Here is a 22,701-nt window from a genome sequence, read left to right on the forward strand (position 1 = left end):
GATACCTCCCAAACTTCTTCCCCATTAAGGCTTGGCTATATTTATAGGGGCCAGCCCACCATAATCTGGACTTGTTACGTTAACTCAACTTACTTCAGGGGAACAAGTGTTGCCAGTCTACACTAAATATTATTTCCGTTATACCTGGTCCTACTAAAACTAAACCAGCCACCAATCATGCCTCGACTACTCCACCTCCTACCAACGGCCGCCGCCCTCCTGTCCACCCACTTCACCCCAACCGCCAGCGCAGCGTGCACACGTGAGGGCCTACTCGCCGCAGCCAACAGTTACATCGCCGCGCAGACATCCGGCAGCACCTCCGGCCTCAACCTCTCGGGTACGAACTTCACGTACCAGGAGAACAACAAAGTGGTCGACATCGCCTCCGGCGTGCTAAGCCAGCCACTGACCATCGACCTGAACCGCTCAACGGCCGACACGACGGCGTGCGCGAGCTACACGATGCTGATCTCCGCGTCGGGGGCGAAGCCGTACGTGATCTCGACGCAGATGCGGCACCCAGCCGACGACGACAGCAGCAGCAGCATCGCGCTCATCGACACCATCGCCGCCACAGCCGGCTCCCTCTTCTTCGACGCCTCAAAAACCCTCAGCTACATCTCTCAAGAGAACTGGGGGCCCGTCCCCCCCGACTCGCGCGCGAGCCGCGACGAGCTCAAGCGGATCGGCGACGCGTACCTCGACATGTGGACGGACGCGTCGGCGGCGGACTCGATACCATGGGGCACGGACTGCGAGCGGGTGGAGGGGTCGGCACTGACGAGGCCGTGCGGGGCGACGCTGCCGCGGGGGGGAAGCCAGAAGAGGAATGGGAATCGCAGGTACGTGATTGACGAGACGGTCGGGTCGGTGGACGTGCTGTGCTCGTTTGATGCGCTGGGGGACATGCCGGATTCGCATGAGGTGAGGGTTGAGGGGGGGGCGGTCAAGTATGTGCATACGGTTACGGTTTTGCGGTGATTTGGGAGGAGTTGAATTGAGGCGCCTATTTATCGGATTTTCTGTAATGTGTTAGGGGTAGACTAGGAATTCTTTGCTTCCCCCTTTTCCCTACCCTATTACTAGTACTTTATAGAAAATCATCAAGAGAATCGCCCTCGCTCATTCTTAATCGTACACTACCAATTCAGCATTTACTTGCGATTCACCACATCCGGGAAAATACTCAAAAGACCGGGTATGGAAGCAATAATCGGGTACTATCGGGGAAGTGCCGAGAGTAGTGCACGGCGTAAAGTGGAGATTGCACATTGGTGAGAAGGCGTCATCTTTCTCCGCTCGCGGACGTCTTCGGTGTCTTTAACTCTTCTCATAATACAAACGGCAATTCTTACTTACAGTTTATTCTGCAATTGGAAAAGAAAACGATCAAAATTCATTGTAAAAATCACGCCTTTAACTCTGTACCATGTCTCAGCTCAAAATTGCCGTGCTGGATGACTACCAAAAGCTTTCTGTCAGTCTCTTTGACAAACTGCGGCCTTCCGGGTTCACCGTCACCGTTTTCACCGATACACTACTTCCTTACAACCACCCAAACACACCCCAGGAAGCAAAGGATGCCTTAGTAAAGCGCCTTGAGTCATTCGATATTATTTGTAAGTTCGTTTCATGAAAACCACGAAAATTGACTAATAGCTTCAGCTTCCATGAGAGAGCGTACGCCGTTCCCCGCCGAACTAGTCAATCGCCTTCCTAATTTAAAGCTTCTCCTCACAACTGGAGAACGTAACGCATCTATTGATGTAAAGGCATGTTTGGCTCGCAACATACCAGTAGCTGGCACTACCGGAGAGAAGAAGAATCCAGATAGTACTACACAGCACTGCGTTGCTCTGATACTTGCCCTTGCGAGGAATATTCCACAAGATGACGCCTCCATGAAGACAGGAGGTTGGCAACCTAACTTCGCTACAGGACTGGCAGGGAAAGTATTTGGCACAGTAGGGCTTGGCAGATTGGGTGTTACGGTCTCTAGGATCATGAACCTAGCCTTTGGAATGAAGGTGGTGGCTTGGAGTACAAACCTTACCCAGGAAGCAGCCGACGAGAAAGCCAAAGCGGCTGGCTTGCCTATCGAGGACGAGAATGGAGTGAAGACTTTCAAGGTCGTCAGCCGAGATGAACTGTTCGCCTCTGCAGACGTTGTGAGTGTTCAGCTTGTGCTGTCAGACCGATCGAGGGGATTGATCACGGCGAACGATTTAGGGAAATTGAAAAAGTCGGCTCTATTTGTGAACACTGCTCGAGGGCCAATTGTGGTGGAGAATGACCTACTCGAAGTAGCTAAAAAAGGGTCAATACGTGGCGTGGGATTAGATGTGTATGAGATCGAGCCATTGCCGACAAGCAGTGAGTGGAGGACTACAAGATGGGGGGAGGACGGCAGAAGTCAGGTCGTGTTGACACCGCATACAGGATATGTCCAAGAAGACAACATTGTTAACATGTACGCAAAGCAAGTTGAGAACATACTACGATGGCAAAAGGGGGAGGCTATGGCGACTATCTTTAGTGATACTGGATATTGATGAGCTGCTTGGAGACAAGTAAGAAAAAGAGGGGGGAGGCTGATGAGAAGGATGATAACCTTAGAAAGGCGAAAAGGGTAAAAAGGGTGAGAAGGTTAAGAGGGGTGAGAGGATGTGAACCTGGTTGATCAGGCGGAAAGCACAAGAGCTCAGTCACTTTAGGTAGGCACGAGGATAGATGGATACCTCCATACCTGCAGCAATAGTTGATTCCTGAGGAAGCACCTACCTACCTACCTACCTACCTACTTACCTACCTCCCTAGGGCACTTGATTGATAGGTATTCTAATTCTTTAATCGCAATTGTTTTTCATTTCTTCTTTTTCACGCCTCTTGATTCTACACATTTCATTTAAAAAAATCCGGCACCAGACATTCAATCACTCACAACTAAATATATTACGACGACATCACCATCATTTGAACGTAATATTTCCTTGAGAGTTTTCCTGTCTTCAGTTAAACTCTTCTTTTTAATCGTTTCCTATTTACACTTCACCATCTTTCCTTTCAATTTCTGCCCGTCTCGCGACTTCTTCAGAAACCATGGCATCGCCGAGCGCCGCCGCTCAAAACAAAGAGCCTGCAGGAAAAGGTAAGACTGTCCTGTGCAAGGTTGACTGCCGATTTGATTTGTTTCCATGTCATTTTTGCGAGCTTTAGACTTATCCCTTCTCGCAAACTAATATCTAACTTGTGGTCTTATTTGTAGGAGATCTAGTCAACCTTCCGCCTCCCACTGCCCCCGACCTTCCTCCGGTCGTAACGACACAGGCACAGATGGCATCCAGTTCCATCGCCAAGCCACGCAATGGCTTTGCCAGAGAAGATCATGATGGTTCGGTTCTAGATCACCATCATGTAATTCCAGGACCAGGTCTTATCTTCTCCCGCCCGATGACGGAAATGGGCCAATTTGACAGCGCTACAGAGGGAGGGCGATCTGTACTTATTGACGGCTCACGTTTGCAGACCAAGCCCACCGGCAAGAGCCACTACTGTGAGAATTCTCCTCTCCGTTGAGAATTCTTATGCTGACAATTTCTCTTTAGCTATGTCTTCGAATGCCCCGCCAAGCTTGCCCGCGAAGTCTGTTGACCGCCAAGGACCTGGTGGCACTGAAGGGCTTGTTAACACCAAGGGAAGGACTGACGCTACCAGCGTTCCTGCCGAAGACCAGAAAGGCAACAAAGACACGGGATATGCCAAATATCAGCCTGACTACACCACTAAGCATCGCGAGACTAAGCACCATGATAGTGAAAAAGTGTTAGAAAAGTTGTCTCGAGCATGCCAAGAGCGTGGTTTCAATCCAAAGTTTCAGATCTGGACCACCTATGAAGGAACTTTCAAGTGCACTGTCAACCTCCATGGCAGAATTATTCGTGATCGTCTTGAATACTCGACTGCAGAGGCTGCCAAGCAGGCAGTAGCTAGTATAGCCCTTCCAATAGTACGCAACATGCGTCGTACTAACAAGCCTGCCGAGTTTGGTGCAAAGACTGGTCCAGGTCGCACTCGCAGCCGTCGTCCACATGCTGATGTACCTAGTCCTGCCTCAATTAAGAGGGCCAATTCTTATCGTCACAAGTCTTTGGACCGTTATGGCCAGCGCGCCTCATCACCATCATATGGCTATCGCGATAGCCGCCGTGATGACCATCGCGAGTATTATTCTGGTCATCCTGCCCATACCTCTCCGGAATTCCCTAGCCAACCGCCTATGGCTACTCCACTCCTGATCGAGTCGGGAGATCGTGGACGTGCCCCCCAGGCTCCAGAAAAGGCCTATTGGACGCCCCGCTCTGTGCCGGAACCTCAGACCTACAATCCGCCCACCCGCCGTCATTATGTCGAGGCGGAGCGTCCCCAGCAAGACGACAAACGTTCTCAATACGACGATGAACGTTCTCGCTACAATGACCAGCGTTCTCTTATGAGACATGCCAAGTCTTTGTATGGTAACTTGAACGGCCCTAGCGAGGCGATAATGGCAGACCCCTTGGCATCTCAGGCCTACTTGCAGGGCTTGGCCTTCGGCAGCCAGCTACATAACCTCTCATCTCATCGCTCTGCCCAGTAAGTGTCCTTACCTCATGATAGCGAGAGCATAAAGCTTATTGATTGATAGTGACCGCAGCCGAGAGCGATCCCCTGTACCATTCCGTGGCTTCAAGCGAGATCGCTCTCCACTTCGCCGCCGCAACTCTGAAGCAAAATGAGTGGCTTCCTAGGTACCAAGCTGTTAACTAGCCCAACTGCTATAATACAAGAGGTCTTTAAGGATTTCTTTGGGCGATGAGTGAAGGATGGAGGATAGGATAGTGCTTGGGAAGAAGAGGGGTTTGGATGAGCATCATAATAGCATCCAAGAGTTGATTTGTTTCTTTTGTTTCTTCATAGCATCTGGGCTTTTACCTTGAGTTATCCGGGTAATGATTGTGTAAATAAATGAACTGTAACATGATGGGAAGTGCGTCTAGTTGCCGAGTGAATACGTATGGAATTTCTTTTGTCGTACTCTGTACTCTTCCTATATTTTGCTGGGCATCCTTAAACCTCCATCCAATCTAATTACGGTACCATTTAACATGCCGTTCTCGATAACCTGCCGGACCAATTGCGCAAATTCTTGCGGCTGCCCCGCTCGTCGCGGAAACTCCATGACCGCCGCGAGACCTTTAAACAGTTTCTCAGGCATCACAGCCGTCATCCCCGACTCGAATATCCCCGGCGCGATAGTCACACAGCGGATGCCGTAGCGTGCTAAGTCTCTCGTCATCGGGAGAGTCATGGACGCGACTGCGCCCTTGCTAGCCGCGTACGAGATCTGGCCTTTCTGCCCGTCGAACGCGGCGACGGAGGCTACCATGATAACCACGCCTCGCTCCTGGTCGGCTCCTACGGGCTCGGTCTTGGCGAGGTGCACGAGGCACTGGCGCACGAGGTCGATGGTCCCCCGCAGGTTGATGTTGACGACGAAGTCGAAGGTGTCCATGCTGAAGGCGTCGCCATTGCGGTCGAGGATCTGGTGGGCTTGTTAGTTTCTTCTTTTTTTTTTTTTTCCTTTCTCCCTCTTTTTGCTAGTTTGGCAATAGAACCCCCTTACCGTCGTGGGATTCCCCACGCCAGCCGCGGGAATGACACCGCCCAGCGGTTTGCCCGTCTCCTGCACCCACTCCATCGTCTGCTTGACGGCTGCCGCGATGCTGTCCGTCTCGACGACGTCGCAGACGAAGAATTTGCCCGCCCCGCTCGGGAGCTTGGCGATTACCGCGGCGCCCTTCTCCTCGTTTAGGTCGAAGACTGCGGCGTTGCCGCCGTTACGGCAGATTTCTTCTACGCATGCTTGGCCTAGTCCGGATGCGCTGTTTAGGGGGTTAGCTGGGGCTGGGGGTTTCGAGGGAGAGTAAGGGTGGCTTGAGAGGGCGGTTTGTGGCCTATGTGTGTGCTTACCCGCCTGATACTACGAAGGTTCTGCCTGCGATCTTCATGTTGGTTTAACTGGGTGGATGATACGACGGCAATAGTATATAGAAATTGCAAGAAATGGTGGCAATTAGAATTAGAATTTACGTAGGCCTTTAATAGGAATTAACTATATGTACATGATTGATTGTCACAGGCCGTAAGCTGAAGAGCTATCGAGCTGATTTATCGCGAGGGAGTTGAGAATGAAGGAAGTCCGGAACTGGAAGCCCGTGATATATGATGTATGAGCCTCGGCACAGTACTAGGTACTAGGTACCTATTTAGGTACCTGGGTACACAATGTATGTATGTAGATCCATCCAATAAAGCTGACTAACATCGTGCATCATCACAACCAGATCAGATAGCGGGCCTATCCCTGTAAGGTAAGTCCTACCAAGGTATCACACCTTAGGTGGTTCCTCCCTACGCTTCTTACTAACCGTTTCGTCACCAGGTTGATCACGGTACTGATAAGGATTGCTGAAACTACGCAGTATCGCATACATTTCAGGTATGGTATCGCCTATTTTAAGCCCTGTCCCTGTTGATAACACATGATACAGTAAGGCGAACCTAATCTAGAACTTTCATCCCATTCTTCAACTTCAAACTTTATTCCAGAACAACCATTTTTTGGGATAACTTTTCTCTGTCTCTCTCTCGTCTCGTCTTGTTGGTTTCTTGTTGATGAATCACAGTTCTTTTTGATTTTCATTTCTGTCTATTTTGGAAGTTTAGTTCGAGGGTTTACTTACCTACGGTTTAATCGATAATTCTTACAAAAGACGTCGGCCAAGATGACGCGTCCGCGACGGTCCTCCGCCGCCAGTGAGGAGAGCTCTGGCACTGCGGGCGACCAGGTATGCGATAAGAACCCCTCGGACGATTGATAAAGCGTAAAAAATAAAAATGTGTGCGAAGCTGATACGTTACCAGGAGCTCGGGAGCATGTACGATTACCTCGCAAAGATCATTCTACTAGGGCCGAGCGGAACCGGAAAGTGAGTGCGGGCAATTCCTTATAGTTGTAGTTGGTGGAGGGTATTACAAACAAAATGTCGCAGACGTCACAAGAAAGATTAAGCGTTCAGAGATGGGCCTCGGATACAGCTATGGGTTTTTGATAGGCTATGAATAGCCGGCTAACCACGGTGCGATTCCGATAGGTCATGTCTTCTGCACCGCTTCGTCAAGAGCGAATGGCGAGTCTTATCTTCGCAAACCATTGGGGTCGAGTTCGCCAGCAAGATTATCAAGATTGGAACGGGCGCTCGTCGAAAACGGATAAAGCTACAGGTATTCTTCATGCTTGTAATATGAAGCCCGACAGTGTAGGCTGACCTGAATGCAAGCTATGGGATACGGCAGGTACCGAACGATTCCGCTCCGTCTCGCGATCATACTACCGCGGCGCTGCTGGCGCTATTTTATGTTACGATATCACGTCGCATAACTCGTTTCGAGCTTTACAACCATTCCTCAACGATGCCCGGGCTCTCGCCTCTCCCAACTTAACAATGATTCTGGTGGGGAACAAGCTCGATCTTGCGAATGACACCCTCGTCGATACAAGTCTCCCGCCCCCGACACCATCAAGCACGCTTTCAGCCCCTTATAGCACGTCTGCAGGTACAACAAGCGCATCCGGCGCTGGCTTCGGTACCCAGTTAAAGGCAACAGTTGCGCCGGAAGGGCGAGAAGTATCGAACACAGAGGCATCTCGATGGGCAAGTAGCGTCAACGTGCCGGTCACGGTAGAAGTATCCGCCTTCTCAGGAGAGGGCGTGGATGAGATCTTTGGACGCCTAGCACGGATGATCCTGACCAAGATCGAGCTCGGTGAGATTGATCCGGATGATCCGATGAGCGGGATTCAGTACGGCGACGGAGGTATGTGGAACGCTGGGGCTAGTGATGGCGGCAGTATTAAGAGCTCCATGACGGCGGATGAGGTCGGACTTGGAGGTATAAGAAGGAGGCATAAAGGAAAGAGTCGGACACAGAATTGGGGCATGCGCGAATGGGAAGAGGTCTTCACACTAAACCGTGGACGCGGCAGGAGTACCTGCTGTTGAGATGGGAACGAGGCGAAGAAAGAAATATTGATGAGCAGCGACTACAGCGAAACGAATATGGGCTGGAAGGGATTGGTCTGACTACTAGGTACTGCAGTTCGATACCTACATGGGTACAGGTGCCTAACCTTAGGTACTTTGCAAGAGCGTTCGTTTACTGTCATTTTTCCCGGCGTTGGTGGCGAGACAATATGTACCCCAGAAAGAGTCCAGAAGACTTGAGATAGAGTAATGAATGCGAGAGATTTTCTTTTTGTCCCTAATGCGTTGGTGGGATATTAGAATTGCACGCTTGGGGGAATTCTTGATGTTTTGTTTTTGTGACTAGTTGGGGATCCCACGATCCCGATGGACGGGGTGTAAGTGGGAGGTGAGACTCCGTCTTTTTCGGCGGAGAGTCTTCCACCCGTTACAATGTGGCAAGTCGTTTGCTCCAAAGGATCGTTAGTATCATTGTTGTTACTCTTTTTCAATAAATTCTTATCATTCGTATGGTAAGGTCTTGGTACCTAGTTTGGATCCCTTGTGAGCTACTTGTGATAATGATATGATAATGATATGCATCATGTTAAGGAGGCCATTCCAATCGGAGGTTTTAAAACCGCCTGTCGTATCAACTCTCGATAAGCTACCCTGGTACGCTAGTACACTAGGTTAGCCGATAAGGTTACGGGGTGGTACCCTCCGCGGTTTGGGCGATATGGAAGCATTAGTGTGGGTTGAGAAAGGCTGATGCATGCACGTGTGGGTTTAACTGTTACATGTTAATACTTTATATGTACAATCTTGAAACAAATCATGGCCTTTTCTTAGATATCTCAACATTGAAGTTATGTATATCTTGTGTGTGCTATACTCAACATTGAAGTTCAATACAAGATTGAATCCTTGATATTGCTAGGTACATAATAAGTACTGGTACTTTCAAGTCTCGTCAAATTCTCGGATCTTCCACATCAAAAGTCTTTTCATCATGCCGAGTTACACCATTTCTCCTAACCTACAAACTTCTCCTCCCCGCCCCCTCTAAATAGGTGCGAGTACCTGCATCAAGTTGGGGTTTCGGCAACGAGTGGTAGATGCAGCTCGCCCACACATTTAACTAGGTAACCAATAAAAACGGTGAGCGTAGTACATATTGGATCTCGTAGGGACGTTCAGCACCCACGATGAGATCTTCTACCAAGGCGGTATCGGCAAGTGTTATACCGTCCCTTCGGTTGCTATTGACCTGGTATCGTGTTGTAATATAGACATCGTCAATAGCAGACCTCGAGATCCTATCGGATTTGTTCCTTCCACTGCCCACATCCTTCATTTTCCCCTCCCTCCCTAGTTCTTTAATTACTTCTTCTCGCTAAATCACATATTGATACTCCTTCCCATCTACCCCCATGGAACCCGCCCAGCATTCTAAACCACCAGGCCAAGCTTGCCCTAAAGCTGTTGATTTAAGCAAGGCTAGGAATCTTAATATAAATTTAGCTATATCCTCGTCTTCTTCTTCTACTCCTCACACCACTATCCCTCATTCTCGTAACCATCTTCCCCTCCACCCTCGCAAGATGGAGCCCCGCACCGTGATCCCCATCGACAAGAACTGGGAGTTCAAACAGGCCGACAAGGAGGATAGCAAGTACCTGCCCGTCGGCCAATTCCCTACCAATGTTCACCTGGACCTACTTGCCCATAAGCTCATCCCCGATCCTTATATCGGCAAGAACGAGCTCGATGTCCAATGGATCGGCGAAGCTGTCTGGGTCTACAAGACCAACTTCCCGTCGCCGGCAGTCGGAAACTCTACAAAAGCGGTCCTGGCCTTTGACGGGCTAGATACATTTGCAACGGTGGTGCTCAATGGGAAAACAATCCTCGAGACCGAGAACATGTTCATACCCGAACGCGTCGATGTTACCAAGGTCTTGAAGAGCAATGGAGAGGATAACGAATTAACTATTACCTTTGATAGTGCCTACTTGCGAGGCTGGAAGTTGGTTGAGAAGTATCCGGAACATAAATGGGGCTGCTGGAATGGTGATAACTCTAGGCTAGCTGTGCGAAAGTCACAATACCACTGGGTACGTCTGGCAAGAAGTTGATGATGACAACATAAAGCAATACTAATGATATGAACAGGGGTGGGATTGGGGTCCAACGTTACTGACCTGTGGCCCCTGGAGACCTATCAACCTCGAGATCTACGAGTCCCGGATTACTGACCTCTGGTGCGACGTTGATGTTGATAAGTCTCTTAAAAGTGCTACTGTAACCACTCATGTGTCTACAGAAGGTAAAGCCTCTAAGGTTCGGGTTGAAATATCACTCGCCGGTACCTCAGTTGCCAGCCAAGTAGTAGATTCTGGCTCGAGCGCCACCTTCACCATATCTGACCCTGAGTTATGGTATCCGGTTCGGTATGGAAAGCAGCCTTTATATACAGTCACGGCTACCTTAGGGGAAGATGGAAAAGATATTGACGAAATATTCAAGAAGATAGGCCTACGAAAGGCTGAGCTTATTCAAAGACCCCTAAAAGGTGAGCCCGGGACGTCGTTCTTCTTCCAGGTCAACGGTATTCCCATATTTTGCGGCGGTAGCGACTGGATTCCGGCGGATAACTTTATTCCGCGAATCAGCAAAGAGAGATATCATGATTGGGTCAAGTTGGTAGCAGATGGTAACCAATTCATGATTCGGGTGTGGGGAGGAGGTATTTACGAAGAGCAGGCCTTTTACGATGCTTGCGACGAACTGGGTGTCATGGTATGGCAAGACTTCATGTTTGGCTGCGGCAACTATCCTGCCTGGCCGGAACTCTTGGACTCGATTAAGCGTGAGGCAGAGGAGAATATCAAGTTGTTAAGGCATCACCCGAGCATCGTGATCTTCGCGGGCAACAATGAAGATTATCAATATGCTGAGAGCGTCAATCTTACCTGGGATCAGAGTAACCAAGACGCCGAGAGTTGGCTAAAAACAGATTTTCCGGCGCGCTACATCTACGAGAAGGTTCTGCCCGACGCCTGCGAAAAGTTGTGCCCGTCGATCTACTACCACCCCGGAAGTCCCTGGGGAGGAGTCGACACACGAGATCCAACCGTGGGGGATATCCACCAATGGAATGTGTGGCATGGCACTCAGGAGAAGTACCAGAACTTTGATAAGCTGGTTGGCCGTTTTGTTTCGGAATTCGGCATGGAGGCCTTCCCGTCGGTTAAGACTATTGACGCATTCTTACCGCTTGGCAAAGATGACCCGGACCGATACCCTCAATCGTCGACGATAGACTTTCATAATAAAGCGGAGGGTCACGAACGGCGCATCGCGCTATACCTAGTCGAGAATATGCGCTATGCGCCGGATCCTCTAGAGCAGTTTGTGTACTGCACACAGTTGATGCAAGCTGAATGTCTAGCATCAGCATACCGTCTCTGGAAGCGGCAATGGAAGGGGCCCGGGCGTGAGTACTGTGCCGGCGCGCTCGTCTGGCAGATAAACGACTGCTGGCCAGTGACTAGTTGGGCCATCTGCGATTATTACTTGCGGCCTAAACACGCCTATTTTACCGTCAAGCGCGAGATGGCGCCACTGTCGGTAGGCATAACACGACAGGAGCATAAGCGACCTAAAAACAAGTACACTCGGGTAGACATCGAAACGAAGATACAAATCGAAATCTGGGGCAGCAATCTCACTCTAGAAGATCTGACGGCCGACTGTGTCGTCAAAGCATGGGACGTCGAAACGGGAAAGGAGACGTATAGTGAGACCGTCAACAAGGAGGCCCTCATCCTCCCCCAAAACCAGTCCACTGAGATCGCAGCGTTCGAAGTCCCAGAGCCATATAAAGACGAAGGTATCGACGCCTCCCGGACCGTCGTGGCGGCGTACCTCGTTCGCCGGTCCGATGGCGTCCAACTCGCGCGCTACGTCAACTGGCCCGAGCCCCTGAAGTATCTTCATCTGGCGAAGCCGAGGCAGTTGCAAGCTAAACTGAGCGAGGATCATGCGACGGTCCATGTCTCGGCCGAGGTCCCCATCAAGGGCGTGGCGCTGGAAAGCGAGGATGATGGGATTAAGTTCGAGGATAATCTGGTGGACATCGTGCCGGGCGAGGTGGTGGATGTTGGGGTGAGGGGCGCGAGGGAGGGGAGTGTGGTTGGGACGAGGTATCTGGGGATGGTTTAGATTTTTGGGGGGTGTAGCTGTTATATGTTTTCTGCTATGTGCCTAGTTGGTGAGGGGGGGTGATTTTCTAGGGAGGCAGGTAGGCAGGCAGGTAGGTAGATGAGATGAGATGACTGCGTTATATAGAGATCGTAGAATGAGTTAACCTAGGTGCATACCTACCTATAACTGTCTTCACACTGCCCCCTTATTATTACCACCTAGCAGTCCGGCTTTCTCGTGAAATTTACCTTCGCATCTTCAAGGTTTGTTTAAGTGTCGATTTTAAAGTTAGTATCGCCAATATCGTCGCCGACTTACTTCACTTATACACTTATTTCATACCTATGTAGGATCAACTTAGGTATGTAACCAAGTACTTTGAAATCTTTATTTCCAACTTTTATATAGGTATCTTCCTATCTACCTACTCACCATACTCGGCCACATACAGACGTAAACACTAACTACCTAGGTAGGTAACCGACCTGGTACCTATCTACATACCTATATAGAATATAGAGATATCAATGGATTCTTCTACTCTACCCACTCTATAGTTGACTTTTTCTGTTCCTCTCGAAGGCCAGTACCCAGATATAATATATACCTAGGTAGGGTAGGTTACCTAGGTAGGTATCTAATCACCACCAACCGCAAGACGCCTCAACACTCCCGTCCTTTCTCCCAATTCTTTCTCCTTTTAGGTACTTCTTTTTTTTTCCTAGTTTACCTACCTACCTACCTACTTACCAGCAACAACAACCCCCTTCTCATTCGGCCCCCTGATCAGAATCTTGATGACCTCCCCCAGCTTAACCTTCTGGAACGCCTGCTCCGCCTGCGCGAAGTCGACGGTCTCGCTGACAAGCCTCTTGACGTCGACCTTGCCGGAGCGCACCAGCTCGACGGCGAGGGCGTAGTCACCGCTGCCGTAGCGGAAGCTCCCCTTCGCCGTCACCTCTTTCAGGCACATGGCCATGATGGGGAAGGTGATGTCGGACTTGCCCATGCCGCCCTGCACGTAGGTGCCGCCGACGCGCACGGCGTGCAGCGAGGTCTGGATGCTGGGCTCGGCGCCGCTGGCGTCGATGACGACGTCGGCGCCGCCGGGGAGCGCGGCGTGCTCTTTGATGTTGGCGGCGTTGGCTTCCGCGGAGATGCGTTGGCTGAGGTAGGTGTGCGTGGAGCTGAAGGAGCGCGCGAAGTCGAGCTTGGACTGCACGATGTCGACGGAGACGACGGTCGAGGCGCCGAAGGCGGCCGACACGGCGGCGCAGAGCAGGCCGACGGGCCCGGCGCCCATCACGATCACGGATTGCCCCGGGGAAACGGAGGCTTGCCGGACGATGTGCACGGCGACGGCGAGGGGCTCGATCAGCGCGCCCTCCTGCAGGGAGACGGACTCGGGGAGCTTGTAGCAGAAGTCGGCGGGGGCGGCCCAGAAGCCGGTCAGTGTTCCGTCATAGGGGGGCGTCGCGGCGAACCGCATCTCCGGGCAGAGGTTGTAGTGGCCGCTGAGGCAGGGGGCGCAGCGGCGGCAGGGGTAGCCGGGCTCGAGGGCGACGCGGTCGCCGGGGCTGAGGGAGGTGACGGCGGAGCCGACCTCGACGACGGTGCCGGAGGACTCGTGGCCGAGGACCATGGGGTCCTTGACGACGAAGTGCCCGATGGCGCCGTGCTCCCAGTAGTGCACGTCGGAGCCGCAGATGCCGGTGTAGTTCACGGCGACGAGGACGTCGTGGGGGGTTTGCAGGGTGGGGAGGGGGCGGGAGGCGAAGTGCACATCATGGGGCTTGTTGAGGATGAAGGAGAGGTTCTGGGGGGTTGGGTGTTAGAAGGTGGTGTAGTTAGGGGGGGGTTTCGGGGAGGGAGGTAACACACGCTTGATGTTTTTGGATCCATTTCTTATTGGGATTCTGTATAAGCAAATACAAAAAATAAAAAAAATGCTTGTCTAGATAGAGTATAAATAAGATAGAGAAGGGGGAAGATGAAGACAGATTTGGTGATCAACTTATAAGATCAAGATAGACGAGATATTATATGTCAACAGCTTTGATGTTGCAACATATTATAATGATACCGAATGATAGGTGCTCAGGAGGTGAGTGAGATATAAAATCCAAACAAAGCAAGCATAGACACGAGAAAGAAGAAGGAGGCAAAAAAAATCACTCTTCTGGTATGTATGTGCCCGTACTTCGGAGATACATGTATTAGCTCTAGCTAAAGTAAAGTAGTCTCGTGAGAGTTATACTACAACACATTACACACACACAGGTGCGCATAACATAACAAAAGATAGCGGGGCAGGGGTATGTACGGCGTAGTATGTGAGTAAGTATGGTATGTAGCTCAAAAGATGTCGTAATGGACATCCTCCCACTGCTCCCAGAGCTGCAACCCGCCCACCAGGTCAAGGTAATGGTGGGGGGATCATCCCCGGTTCCGTGCCCGGTTCTTGTTGATAGGATACTTACCTCAAGCTTGTTGGCACTTATAGTCGTTAGCAGCGTTAAAGCTAATATTCTTTTTTTGGTCTTTCTGCTTTTACATACCTACTACCTTAGTACTAGGCAGCGTAGGTAGACAGCTAGATAATTTAGCCGCACCAATCACCTTGACAGTATTATCCACATTTGGCGATTTTCATGTCATTTCATTAGGACGTGCAGTTCGCCTATGCTATGCATAGGTACCTAGGGGAAGTGTATGTAAGGTATGGTAACTGGGTGTGTTGCGGCGAAGCGACGGTTACTTACTATATATACGGATGGCCATCGGATAATCGGTATCGCGGAGTTGTACAACGTAGAGGTAGGTAGGTATGGATAAGCGGATTGAAATTAATTTTCCCTTCAATGTTTTGATAGAGACCTTGATAGATGGTGACAGCTCTTCTAGTACATTCATCCATCGGCATATTTACATACGATGTCCCTACCTACACAGGTACATGTACATCGTATGTAGTGGAGAGAAGCATCGTGGATTAAGCTGAACTTGCAGACTAGAGGTAAGCGGGGTAGCGGGGTCGTGTCAAAGCTGCCAGGTTATGTAAGCTTCAAAACTTTCCGAGCTTTAATCCGGCAGAAACATTCACCGCCAACAATTTTCTACACCGCCTAAGCCTTCGGCATAATTTGACAAGTGAATTCTTATACTTTCATCAATCCAAGTTAAACCTGTCGCATGCCATGGATATTTTAAAAATCCTGTCCCGAGGGACGAAGAAGTCCGCTTCTCAGTTCGAAATACAAAAACCCTTAAACCAACCTTCCACTCCGCAATTATACAATGATCCAACTCGGGGAGTGAAGCGCAAGAGAAAGGAGGACCAATCGGCCTCGAGTTTAAACGTCGATGATGACCCTGATGAGATTAACTTTTTTGCGCCCCGAACGACGAAAAAGCCAATTGTCGAGCCTACAGCCAAGGAAGATCAAATTGAGGATGCTTCGAAGTCGCTGCTTGATGAAGAAGAGGTCCGACAGGTCTTAAAGTCGCATCGCTTAAAATTCACCCTTCTCTCTTCGCATGATGCCAAGAGGACCAAAGTAAAGAAGTCGAAGAAGGAGGAAGCCAAGACCAAGGTTAAAGATGGAAAGAAGCCACTATTCCCGCAGCCATTGACCTCTTTCTCCGAATTCCGGTCGACGTATAATATCTCGGCTAGGCTAAGTGAAAACCTCGCGAAGCAGGGATATCGAATACCCACTGAAGTACAATTGGGCAGCCTGCCGCTATTACTACAGCCTGATCGCGCAATCTCGTCATCCGTTGCAGAGGAACTTCACTTCAAGACTAAAAGAGGCGTTGATTTCTTGGCTGTTGCTCCCACTGGTAGTGGCAAGACACTGGCTTTCTTGATTCCAGCCATTAACAGCATCTTGCGCAGGAGAGCTGGTGAAACGGGGCAAAAGGAGCATATTCTCGAAGTAGTTGTGGTCGCCCCCACGCGAGAATTGGCGCACCAAATTGTCAACGAAGGCAGGAAACTAGCACAAGGCACAGGTGTTAAGATTGTAGGAATGAAAAAGGACATGCGCATACCTGCTGAAGGGGAAATTGATGATGATTTGAGCCATGACGAAGCTAGCTCTAAGAGTGATTCAGAGACAGGCAGTTCCGAAGATGAAGAGGATGACAAGCCGCAAAAAGAGACTACGACTACTAAAGCAGACATCTTAGTCACCACACCCCAAATTCTACGGAACTTCTTAAAGTCTAGGACATTACCGACTGTGAAGTCTCTGATCCTAGACGAAGCGGACGTTTTGCTCGATCCGCTCTTCCGCGAGCAAACCCTCGGGATCTGGTCCGCCTGCAGCAATAAATCCCTACGACTTACATGTTGGTCTGCGACTATGGGATCAAACATAGAGGGCTTAATGTTGGAACAGTTAAAATCTCGGGGGTCGTCGTCTGTCCCTCTCATTCGTCTTGTAGTTGGTCTCAAAGACACGGCTGTTCCAAGCATTAACCACAAACTCATCTATACCGCCACTGAACAAGGCAAGTTGTTTGCGCTTCGCCAGCTCTTGCACCCAAAATCATCCAGCGACTCAATGCCGGAAATGCGACTTCCCTTTTTGGTGTTTGCGCAAACAATTGAACGCGCCACGGCACTTCACGACGAGTTGAAATTTGATATACCTGCCGAGGCCGGTGGCTCGACCCGTATCGCAGCTCTCCATTCATCACTCTCAGACTCAGCACGCTCGAGTATTGTGGCTCGTTTCCGAGCAGGCGAGATCTGGGTATTGATTACTACCGACCTTCTTATGCGAGGCATCGACTTCCGCGGAGTGAACGGGGTGATTAACTACGATGTTCCAACCTCGGCGGCGGCCTACATTCACCGGGTTGGTCGAACGGGACGAGCTGGCCACGAAGGTGGCGTGGCCGTGACCTTTTACACTACGGAGGATGTAGCACATCTCAAGAGCATAGCCAATGTGATTTCTCTGAGTGAGAAGCAGGCGGGGAAGAAGAGCGAAGAAGGGGTACCGAAGTGGTTGATGGATTCGCTCCCGAAGATGGGGAAGGAGGAAAAGAAGCAGTTGAAAAAGCACGGGGTTGAGTCCCGGCGTGGAAACAAGACCAAGATCACGACGCAGAGTGCTTGGGAGAGACGAAAGGAGAATAATAGGCGTGGTGCTATCGCTGGAAGCAAAAACAGGAAGATGCAGGAGGTTAATAGTGATACCCAGGGAGGAGACGACGGCGAATGGGGTGGCATTGACGGTTGAGTGCCTAATTTTTTTTAACAAACCTGGATACATATCTGTAGTAGTTGTGATAATTATCAAACTCTACCAAACATTGAGCATTGTTAATACTACCTAGTACTCCTTCTACCGCCGCCTTAATCAATTAACTCTAGTCTAGTCAAGTTTTTGTAAGTAGAAGTCGGTAGTACATACGATGTTTGAACTATGTTTGAGCCGAGTAGTATTGGTACCGTCACGACAATCACTCATACATCAAACCCATAATTGGCTCTATCATTATATCGGGAATGGGCCAGACTGTGCCGCTGGTGGCGGTTGAAGGGATATACTACTAGTAGTACACTCATATAACCGAGGTATTTATTGGACAATACATGCGGCAAATACGAACATTGAATATCTTTAATCTTCGTAGGAGAACGCCTTAAAGTGAGAAACATGAAGGGTATAGATATATCTAGGTTAGATATATCTAGGTGAGGTATATAGGCAGGCATGTAATTATTGAAGATATAAATCATTATTAAGCAGATAGTAGCACGCAAGTAATTCATGAAATGGCGAAGGTGAAAAGGCCCGGGAAAAGAGTACTGTAGTGGACTACTATAGTGGACTATAGTGTGGTGGTGGGGCTTCCGATACCGAGCTTGCACCTTGTCGATAAGCGCATTGCTACTTGGTAGTAGGTACCTAGGTGAGGTGGGCAAGCCCGCCGGCCACTAACTTCAACCTTCCAATTCTAGTTGCAATTATATTTCTGCGGTTCCCTCGTTGAACTTTGAAAATGGTCACGAACCTATAAGGTCCTAAAGATGTCATGACCTTTCTTTCCAGTTTCTATCACACTTAAGCATACCCAGTTTCCAACATGTCCCGTCTCCCGTCTCGATCGGCCTGCGCCGGATTACGGAGCATTAGAGCTCCTCGGCCCATCCAGACAGCTTCACCATGGGTCGCATTCTCGGGGAATACACGATTGTACGCCACGGAAAAGACTAAGAAAAGTATGGAGCGTTCATTTCAAGGCCAGATGCTGGAGAGCGTAACGTCGCGAATAGCAAGAGAAAGGGCAGAGCGTCAAAAATTTGCAGATCAACAACAAGTGTCTTTAGGGTCAAGACGGTGGGCTACGACATTTAGTATGACTTTTCATATTGCTCCTATGATGTTACAGAGAAGGCTAGAAAATTAATACTCGTCAATTGTTAGTCGTGCTTGCTTCCGCTGGCGTCTCGTACTTTATAGGCACAAAATCCGCTCGCGACCCTGACCCATCTTCAACCAGCCCACTGGGCCTCGTACGGGATCCCAAGTATAAGAACGACAAGCCCAACCTTGAAGCTGCTTGGGCCGACTTCGCTGCCATTGTCGGAAGAGAAAATGTCAGCACCGTCGAGGAGGATCTTAACACGCATGCCAACTCCGACTGGTCGAGCTACCGCAGCAATGAGTTGGAGAAATCTTTCATGGTCGTCTATCCAGGCTCGACGGAAGAAGTGAGCGAGATTATGAAGGTCTGCCACAGACGACGTATACCCGTGGTTGGCTACAGCGGTGGTACCAGCTTAGAAGGACACTTCACGCCAACCCGGGGAGGCATCTGCGTCGATTTCAGGAGAATGGACAAGATCATCGCACTACATAAGGATGACTTGGACGTGGTTGTACAACCGGCTGTTGGATGGGAGCGGCTTAACGAAGAAATTGGCCACCAAAATCTTTTCTTCCCGCCTGACCCAGGCCCAGGTGCGCAAATAGGAGGCATGATCGGCACTGGATGCAGTGGTACCAACGCATATCGCTATGGCACAATGAGAGAATGGGTTCTCTCTCTGACAGTCGTTCTTGCCGATGGTACCGTTATCAAGACTCGACAACGTCCGCGGAAGAGCTCTGCTGGTTACGATTTGACAAAGCTCTTCATTGGTAGCGAAGGCACCCTTGGACTCATCACCGAGGCCACTTTAAAGCTTACCACGAAACCTGTTAGCACAAGCGTGGCAGTCTGCGGCTTCGGCACTATCCGACAAGCTGCAGACTGTGTTGCTAGAGTCGTCGGCGAAGGCATCCCCGTCGCTGCGGTCGAAATTCTCGACGAGGAGCAAATGAAGTGCATAAACCAAGCTGGCATGACTTCGAAACAATGGAAGGAGGTTCCCACACTATTCTTCAAGTTTTCCGGCACGGAACGAGGTGTAAAAGAACAGATTTCACTTGTCCAGGGGATGGCTAAACTAGCTGGTAGCAAGAGCTTCGAGTTCGCCCGATCCGAGACGGAGAAGGCCGAACTATGGAGTGCGCGTAAAGAGGCCTTGTGGAGTACCATGTCGGTGGCCAAGCCTGGCGACAGGGTATGGACCGGTGATGTGGCTGTACCGATGAGCCAGTTGCCGCTACTTATTGAGGAGACCAAGGATGACATGAAGAAGAGTGGCATGTATGGCACTATTGTCGGACATGTTGGCGACGGAAACTTCCACAGTGAGTAAACTTATAAAGCCATGGCGCTACGTTCACCTTTAGGGAGTACATAGGCTAACGATATTATAGTCATTTTGCTCTCTAATGAAGAGCAGAGGCCCGCCGCCGAGGAGCTTGTGCATCGTATGGTGAAGAGGGCTGTTGAGTTAGAAGGGACCGTGACAGTGAGTTTTCCTTGGCAAACGTGTTCCCCTATATCGTGATCCTGGCTAACTTGTGCACAGGGTGAACATGGAGTCGGTCTAGTGAAGAGAGATTATCTGCCCCACGAACTCGGCGAGAGCACTGTCGATACTATGAGAAAGGTATGTCCCCTCTCCTCTCCCAATTCAACCTTTGAGCCCCTGACAGGATATTATTTTATGCTAACTATTGTCTGTCTCCGATTAGATCAAGTTAGCCCTCGACCCGCTTTGCCTACTAAACGCTGACAAAGTTATCCGGGTGCAAAGGCCCAAGCCGGGTGAGGTTGCTGAGTGGTGATTGTTGTTATTCTGATATCCATGGAGGGGGATTTGAAAATGTGAAAAAGCAAGGTTTTATGACTGATGTTGCTATACCGTTTATGCTTTATGTATACCATGGTGTACTGTGCTGTGCTGCGCGTGGAATCGGAATGTTAAAAGTTCACTTGCAAATCGTGGTTTACTGTAAATGCTTGAAGACCTGTCTGGCCTTAGTACGGTACATACGTGAGTATCTATGGATAGCCGGACTCATTGCTGCAACATCGTATCATAGGTATCCATGAGTGCCGTTGAAATGACTCCCCTTCTCTTCTAGTCTGGTGTGTCCGATTCTGCTTCTCCTGTCGCGTTTGCAAGTGTCGGGTGTACTCACATATGACGGAAATGCAATCGCCGCACCGCCTCCCTACTTACCCTAGGTAGGTATCTATCGATAGAGCGGTGAGGTGTCGATTCTTCTTCATCATCTTCTTCTTCTCACCCTGGGGTCTTCCAGTCCAAGTCAAGGTCGACTTATTTGTCATATATCCTAGGTCAATTTATTGGCGAACCAAAACCATAGGTTAATAAGTACTTACATGCCTAAGTAGGGGACGACGAACACGCACACGCATGCACGAGAAAGCAAGTATACAGACACACACACACACACACACCTCGCCTACAGTTCCAAGTTGACGGATCTGCCGTGGATAGCCTGATTCGCTGGTGAAACATTAGATTAAGACGTGCGTAGGTACAGGTATCTAAGGTAGGTTTCTAATTGAGCGAGCAAGGCTTTCAGTCATCGTCGTCATGACAATAGGTAACAACTACCTGCCTCCTGTGACCTCCTTGGCCCCGTGCTACGTTGCGAGCACTATGTTTTCGAGTGGTAGGTATCTCATTTTTGCGATCGGTGTACATGAGTAGGTATACATAGGAGACGCATCGTTACGAAAGAGTCTATGTCGGCGTGCACATGGCAAGGGTATTATGATGAGACCTACCTGACATACATACTTTGGAACTGCGTAGGTACTCGGGCAATCGGCAATGTAGACAGCGGTGCATACTTCTCTTGCTGGACTACCTACCTACTCCTTTATTACAGTGCCATTACGGTACCTAGGCGTCCAAGTAAGTTAAGGAGTAAGGAGTGGGTAGAACAATACATCATGATAACTCAAGCCAGCGAATGAAGAAAAGAATACCAAAAAAAGAAATCAAAGAAAAAAACACAAGTGCCGTGAAAAAAAAGCGCCCCTGGTTCCGTAATTATATAACCTAGACAGATTATAGTAGCAAGCTTACCAGACGGAACGCGTGTCTGCGCGCCAAGTTGTATATATGTTAGGGACGTACTACCTACCACGAGTGAATATCCCAACCCCTGCCCCCCCCCCCCCTGAGCGGACTGGGTAAATTCAAAACGTTACAAAAGTTTTTGCCTCAAGATATGGCAACGGTGTATTGGGCGTGGTAAAATACATGCCGACCCCTAGACTACCAAGGTAGGCAACTGTGCCTAGAAATTTGAAAGCCCAATACCCAATAACTTACCTACCTACCTTAGGACGAGTCGTTGAATGGATGTGTTTGCTTGCCGTTGGCTGTGCTTACAAGGAAGGAGTGAAGTCATTTCTGTTTCTAACCTAAGTATTTGTGTTTATTATATTAACACAACTTACTAGGTTAGGTACCTTAGGTACTCATTCCTCATTCCTCAAGCATTCGCATTCTACATCCCCCCCTCTCCCCCTTTCCTACTCTACCTACTCTTTTTTTTTTCGCGGCAGAAATCAAGTGACCGTTCACCCAACTGACCGACCAGTGACCATTTTCAAATCAAGCGAAAAAAAAAACACCCAAACTCGGCAAAGAGTAGGGAACCAATCACCGTGGATGCTTTTACCACACGCCGTCTCCCCCTTTTAGGAAAAAAAGGCCAACCACGAATTAGGAATTTTTGGTTTGGCTTTTGCCTCTCTGGCTTGTATAACCGTCCGGCACTTTGGTCGACTACCCTTTCCCATCGCTAAGGTGATGATCGTCGCTTCCTGTGGGTGGTGGGCCAACGACATGCCCTGGGAAGTTAATATACACGATGAGAGAGAATGATTGGGGAAAAAGAAAATATTATCTCGCTGTATATTGCGTTTGTCTTGGGTCAAACGTGTACCTCTTTCCTTTCTTCTGAGCTTCACATACTACCTTACCCTGCCTACTTACATTATACGTATTGCAACCCTCCCCCCCTTGACT

General features: G+C 49.6%; 9 protein-coding genes across 9 annotated transcripts; 7 read left to right on the forward strand and 2 right to left on the reverse strand.

Moving 5' to 3' along the window:
- The first annotated feature begins 7 nt into the window (after positions 1 to 7).
- GGS25DRAFT_508752 (uncharacterized protein) lies at positions 8 to 1,309 on the forward strand. Its single transcript, XM_049262497.1, has one exon. The coding sequence runs from the start codon at positions 178 to 180 to the stop codon at positions 982 to 984; it is 807 nt and encodes a 268-aa protein (XP_049113443.1). The 5' UTR covers positions 8 to 177; the 3' UTR covers positions 985 to 1,309.
- Positions 1,209 to 2,946, forward strand: GGS25DRAFT_465597 (D-isomer-specific 2-hydroxyacid dehydrogenase-like protein). The gene is made up of 2 exons (XM_049258960.1): positions 1,209 to 1,622; positions 1,669 to 2,946. Exons 1-2 carry the CDS (start codon positions 1,433 to 1,435, stop codon positions 2,553 to 2,555), a joined length of 1,077 nt encoding a protein of 358 aa, XP_049113444.1. The 5' UTR covers positions 1,209 to 1,432; the 3' UTR covers positions 2,556 to 2,946.
- GGS25DRAFT_465643 (uncharacterized protein) lies at positions 2,607 to 4,934 on the forward strand. The gene is made up of 4 exons (XM_049258962.1): positions 2,607 to 2,836; positions 3,269 to 3,556; positions 3,609 to 4,635; positions 4,688 to 4,934. The coding sequence occupies exons 2-4, from the start codon at positions 3,337 to 3,339 to the stop codon at positions 4,776 to 4,778; spliced, it is 1,338 nt and encodes a 445-aa protein (XP_049113445.1). The 5' UTR covers positions 2,607 to 2,836; positions 3,269 to 3,336; the 3' UTR covers positions 4,779 to 4,934.
- Positions 4,865 to 6,276, reverse strand: GGS25DRAFT_465614 (short chain dehydrogenase). The gene is made up of 3 exons (XM_049258961.1): positions 6,013 to 6,276; positions 5,666 to 5,924; positions 4,865 to 5,584 (listed from the first exon to the last, which is right to left on the reverse strand). Exons 1-3 carry the CDS (start codon positions 6,048 to 6,050, stop codon positions 5,090 to 5,092), a joined length of 792 nt encoding a protein of 263 aa, XP_049113446.1. The 5' UTR covers positions 6,051 to 6,276; the 3' UTR covers positions 4,865 to 5,089.
- Positions 6,277 to 6,451: 175 nt separating this feature from the next.
- GGS25DRAFT_508770 (P-loop containing nucleoside triphosphate hydrolase protein) lies at positions 6,452 to 8,628 on the forward strand. Its single transcript, XM_049262498.1, has 4 exons — positions 6,452 to 6,890; positions 6,967 to 7,031; positions 7,197 to 7,326; positions 7,383 to 8,628. Exons 1-4 carry the CDS (start codon positions 6,828 to 6,830, stop codon positions 8,103 to 8,105), a joined length of 981 nt encoding a protein of 326 aa, XP_049113447.1. The 5' UTR covers positions 6,452 to 6,827; the 3' UTR covers positions 8,106 to 8,628.
- A 1,042-nt stretch (positions 8,629 to 9,670) lies between these two features.
- GGS25DRAFT_515971 (glycoside hydrolase family 2 protein) lies at positions 9,671 to 12,293 on the forward strand (the record flags this gene model as incomplete). The annotated part of the gene is made up of 2 exons (XM_049263141.1): positions 9,671 to 10,183; positions 10,242 to 12,293. The coding sequence occupies 2 exons, from the start codon at positions 9,671 to 9,673 to the stop codon at positions 12,291 to 12,293; spliced, it is 2,565 nt and encodes an 854-aa protein (XP_049113448.1).
- A 585-nt stretch (positions 12,294 to 12,878) lies between these two features.
- GGS25DRAFT_465716 (GroES-like protein) lies at positions 12,879 to 14,608 on the reverse strand. The gene is made up of 2 exons (XM_049258963.1): positions 14,157 to 14,608; positions 12,879 to 14,091 (listed from the first exon to the last, which is right to left on the reverse strand). The coding sequence occupies exons 1-2, from the start codon at positions 14,175 to 14,177 to the stop codon at positions 13,018 to 13,020; spliced, it is 1,095 nt and encodes a 364-aa protein (XP_049113449.1). The 5' UTR covers positions 14,178 to 14,608; the 3' UTR covers positions 12,879 to 13,017.
- An 844-nt stretch (positions 14,609 to 15,452) lies between these two features.
- Positions 15,453 to 17,647, forward strand: GGS25DRAFT_508780 (P-loop containing nucleoside triphosphate hydrolase protein). Its single transcript, XM_049262499.1, has one exon. It carries the CDS (start codon positions 15,473 to 15,475, stop codon positions 17,525 to 17,527), a length of 2,055 nt encoding a protein of 684 aa, XP_049113450.1. The 5' UTR covers positions 15,453 to 15,472; the 3' UTR covers positions 17,528 to 17,647.
- Positions 17,648 to 18,227: 580 nt separating this feature from the next.
- On the forward strand, positions 18,228 to 20,772 carry GGS25DRAFT_508782 (D-lactate dehydrogenase mitochondrial precursor). The gene is made up of 5 exons (XM_049262500.1): positions 18,228 to 18,648; positions 18,719 to 19,990; positions 20,060 to 20,154; positions 20,215 to 20,295; positions 20,381 to 20,772. Exons 1-5 carry the CDS (start codon positions 18,378 to 18,380, stop codon positions 20,471 to 20,473), a joined length of 1,812 nt encoding a protein of 603 aa, XP_049113451.1. The 5' UTR covers positions 18,228 to 18,377; the 3' UTR covers positions 20,474 to 20,772.
- Positions 20,773 to 22,701: the final 1,929 nt, after the last annotated feature.

This window comes from Hypoxylon fragiforme, assembly GCF_022984875.1.
Source record: "Hypoxylon fragiforme strain CBS 206.31 chromosome Unknown GGS25scaffold_9, whole genome shotgun sequence".
Lineage (NCBI taxonomy): Eukaryota > Fungi > Ascomycota > Sordariomycetes > Xylariales > Hypoxylaceae > Hypoxylon > Hypoxylon fragiforme.

What these genes read in the sequence shown, in the direction of transcription:
- GGS25DRAFT_508752 (XM_049262497.1), top strand. Translation starts at nt 178, where the DNA reads ATGCCTCGACTACTCCACCTCCTACCAACGGCCGCCGCCCTCCTGTCC.
- GGS25DRAFT_465597 (XM_049258960.1), top strand. Translation starts at nt 1,433, where the DNA reads ATGTCTCAGCTCAAAATTGCCGTGCTGGATGACTACCAAAAGCTTTCT. An exon ending in TGAGTCATTCGATATTATTT is followed by an intron (nt 1,623 to 1,668) that starts GTAAGTTCGTTT and finishes TAATAGCTTCAG; the next exon opens with CTTCCATGAGAGAGCGTACG.
- GGS25DRAFT_465643 (XM_049258962.1), top strand. Translation starts at nt 3,337, where the DNA reads ATGGCATCCAGTTCCATCGCCAAGCCACGCAATGGCTTTGCCAGAGAA. An exon ending in CACCGGCAAGAGCCACTACT is followed by an intron (nt 3,557 to 3,608) that starts GTGAGAATTCTC and finishes ATTTCTCTTTAG; the next exon opens with CTATGTCTTCGAATGCCCCG. An exon ending in TCATCTCATCGCTCTGCCCA is followed by an intron (nt 4,636 to 4,687) that starts GTAAGTGTCCTT and finishes ATTGATTGATAG; the next exon opens with TGACCGCAGCCGAGAGCGAT.
- GGS25DRAFT_465614 (XM_049258961.1), bottom strand. Translation starts at nt 6,050, where the DNA reads ATGAAGATCGCAGGCAGAACCTTCGTAGTATCAGGCGG. An exon ending in ACCTTCGTAGTATCAGGCGG is followed by an intron (nt 5,925 to 6,012) that starts GTAAGCACACAC and finishes CCCCCTAAACAG; the next exon opens with CGCATCCGGACTAGGCCAAG. An exon ending in GCGTGGGGAATCCCACGACG is followed by an intron (nt 5,585 to 5,665) that starts GTAAGGGGGTTC and finishes CAAGCCCACCAG; the next exon opens with ATCCTCGACCGCAATGGCGA.
- GGS25DRAFT_508770 (XM_049262498.1), top strand. Translation starts at nt 6,828, where the DNA reads ATGACGCGTCCGCGACGGTCCTCCGCCGCCAGTGAGGAGAGCTCTGGC. An exon ending in CTGGCACTGCGGGCGACCAG is followed by an intron (nt 6,891 to 6,966) that starts GTATGCGATAAG and finishes ATACGTTACCAG; the next exon opens with GAGCTCGGGAGCATGTACGA. An exon ending in GGGCCGAGCGGAACCGGAAA is followed by an intron (nt 7,032 to 7,196) that starts GTGAGTGCGGGC and finishes CGATTCCGATAG; the next exon opens with GTCATGTCTTCTGCACCGCT.
- GGS25DRAFT_465716 (XM_049258963.1), bottom strand. Translation starts at nt 14,177, where the DNA reads ATGGATCCAAAAACATCAAGC. An exon ending in TGGATCCAAAAACATCAAGC is followed by an intron (nt 14,092 to 14,156) that starts GTGTGTTACCTC and finishes CCAACCCCCCAG; the next exon opens with AACCTCTCCTTCATCCTCAA.
- GGS25DRAFT_508780 (XM_049262499.1), top strand. Translation starts at nt 15,473, where the DNA reads ATGGATATTTTAAAAATCCTGTCCCGAGGGACGAAGAAGTCCGCTTCT.
- GGS25DRAFT_508782 (XM_049262500.1), top strand. Translation starts at nt 18,378, where the DNA reads ATGTCCCGTCTCCCGTCTCGATCGGCCTGCGCCGGATTACGGAGCATT. An exon ending in ACGGTGGGCTACGACATTTA is followed by an intron (nt 18,649 to 18,718) that starts GTATGACTTTTC and finishes GTCAATTGTTAG; the next exon opens with TCGTGCTTGCTTCCGCTGGC. An exon ending in CTGTCGATACTATGAGAAAG is followed by an intron (nt 20,296 to 20,380) that starts GTATGTCCCCTC and finishes GTCTCCGATTAG; the next exon opens with ATCAAGTTAGCCCTCGACCC.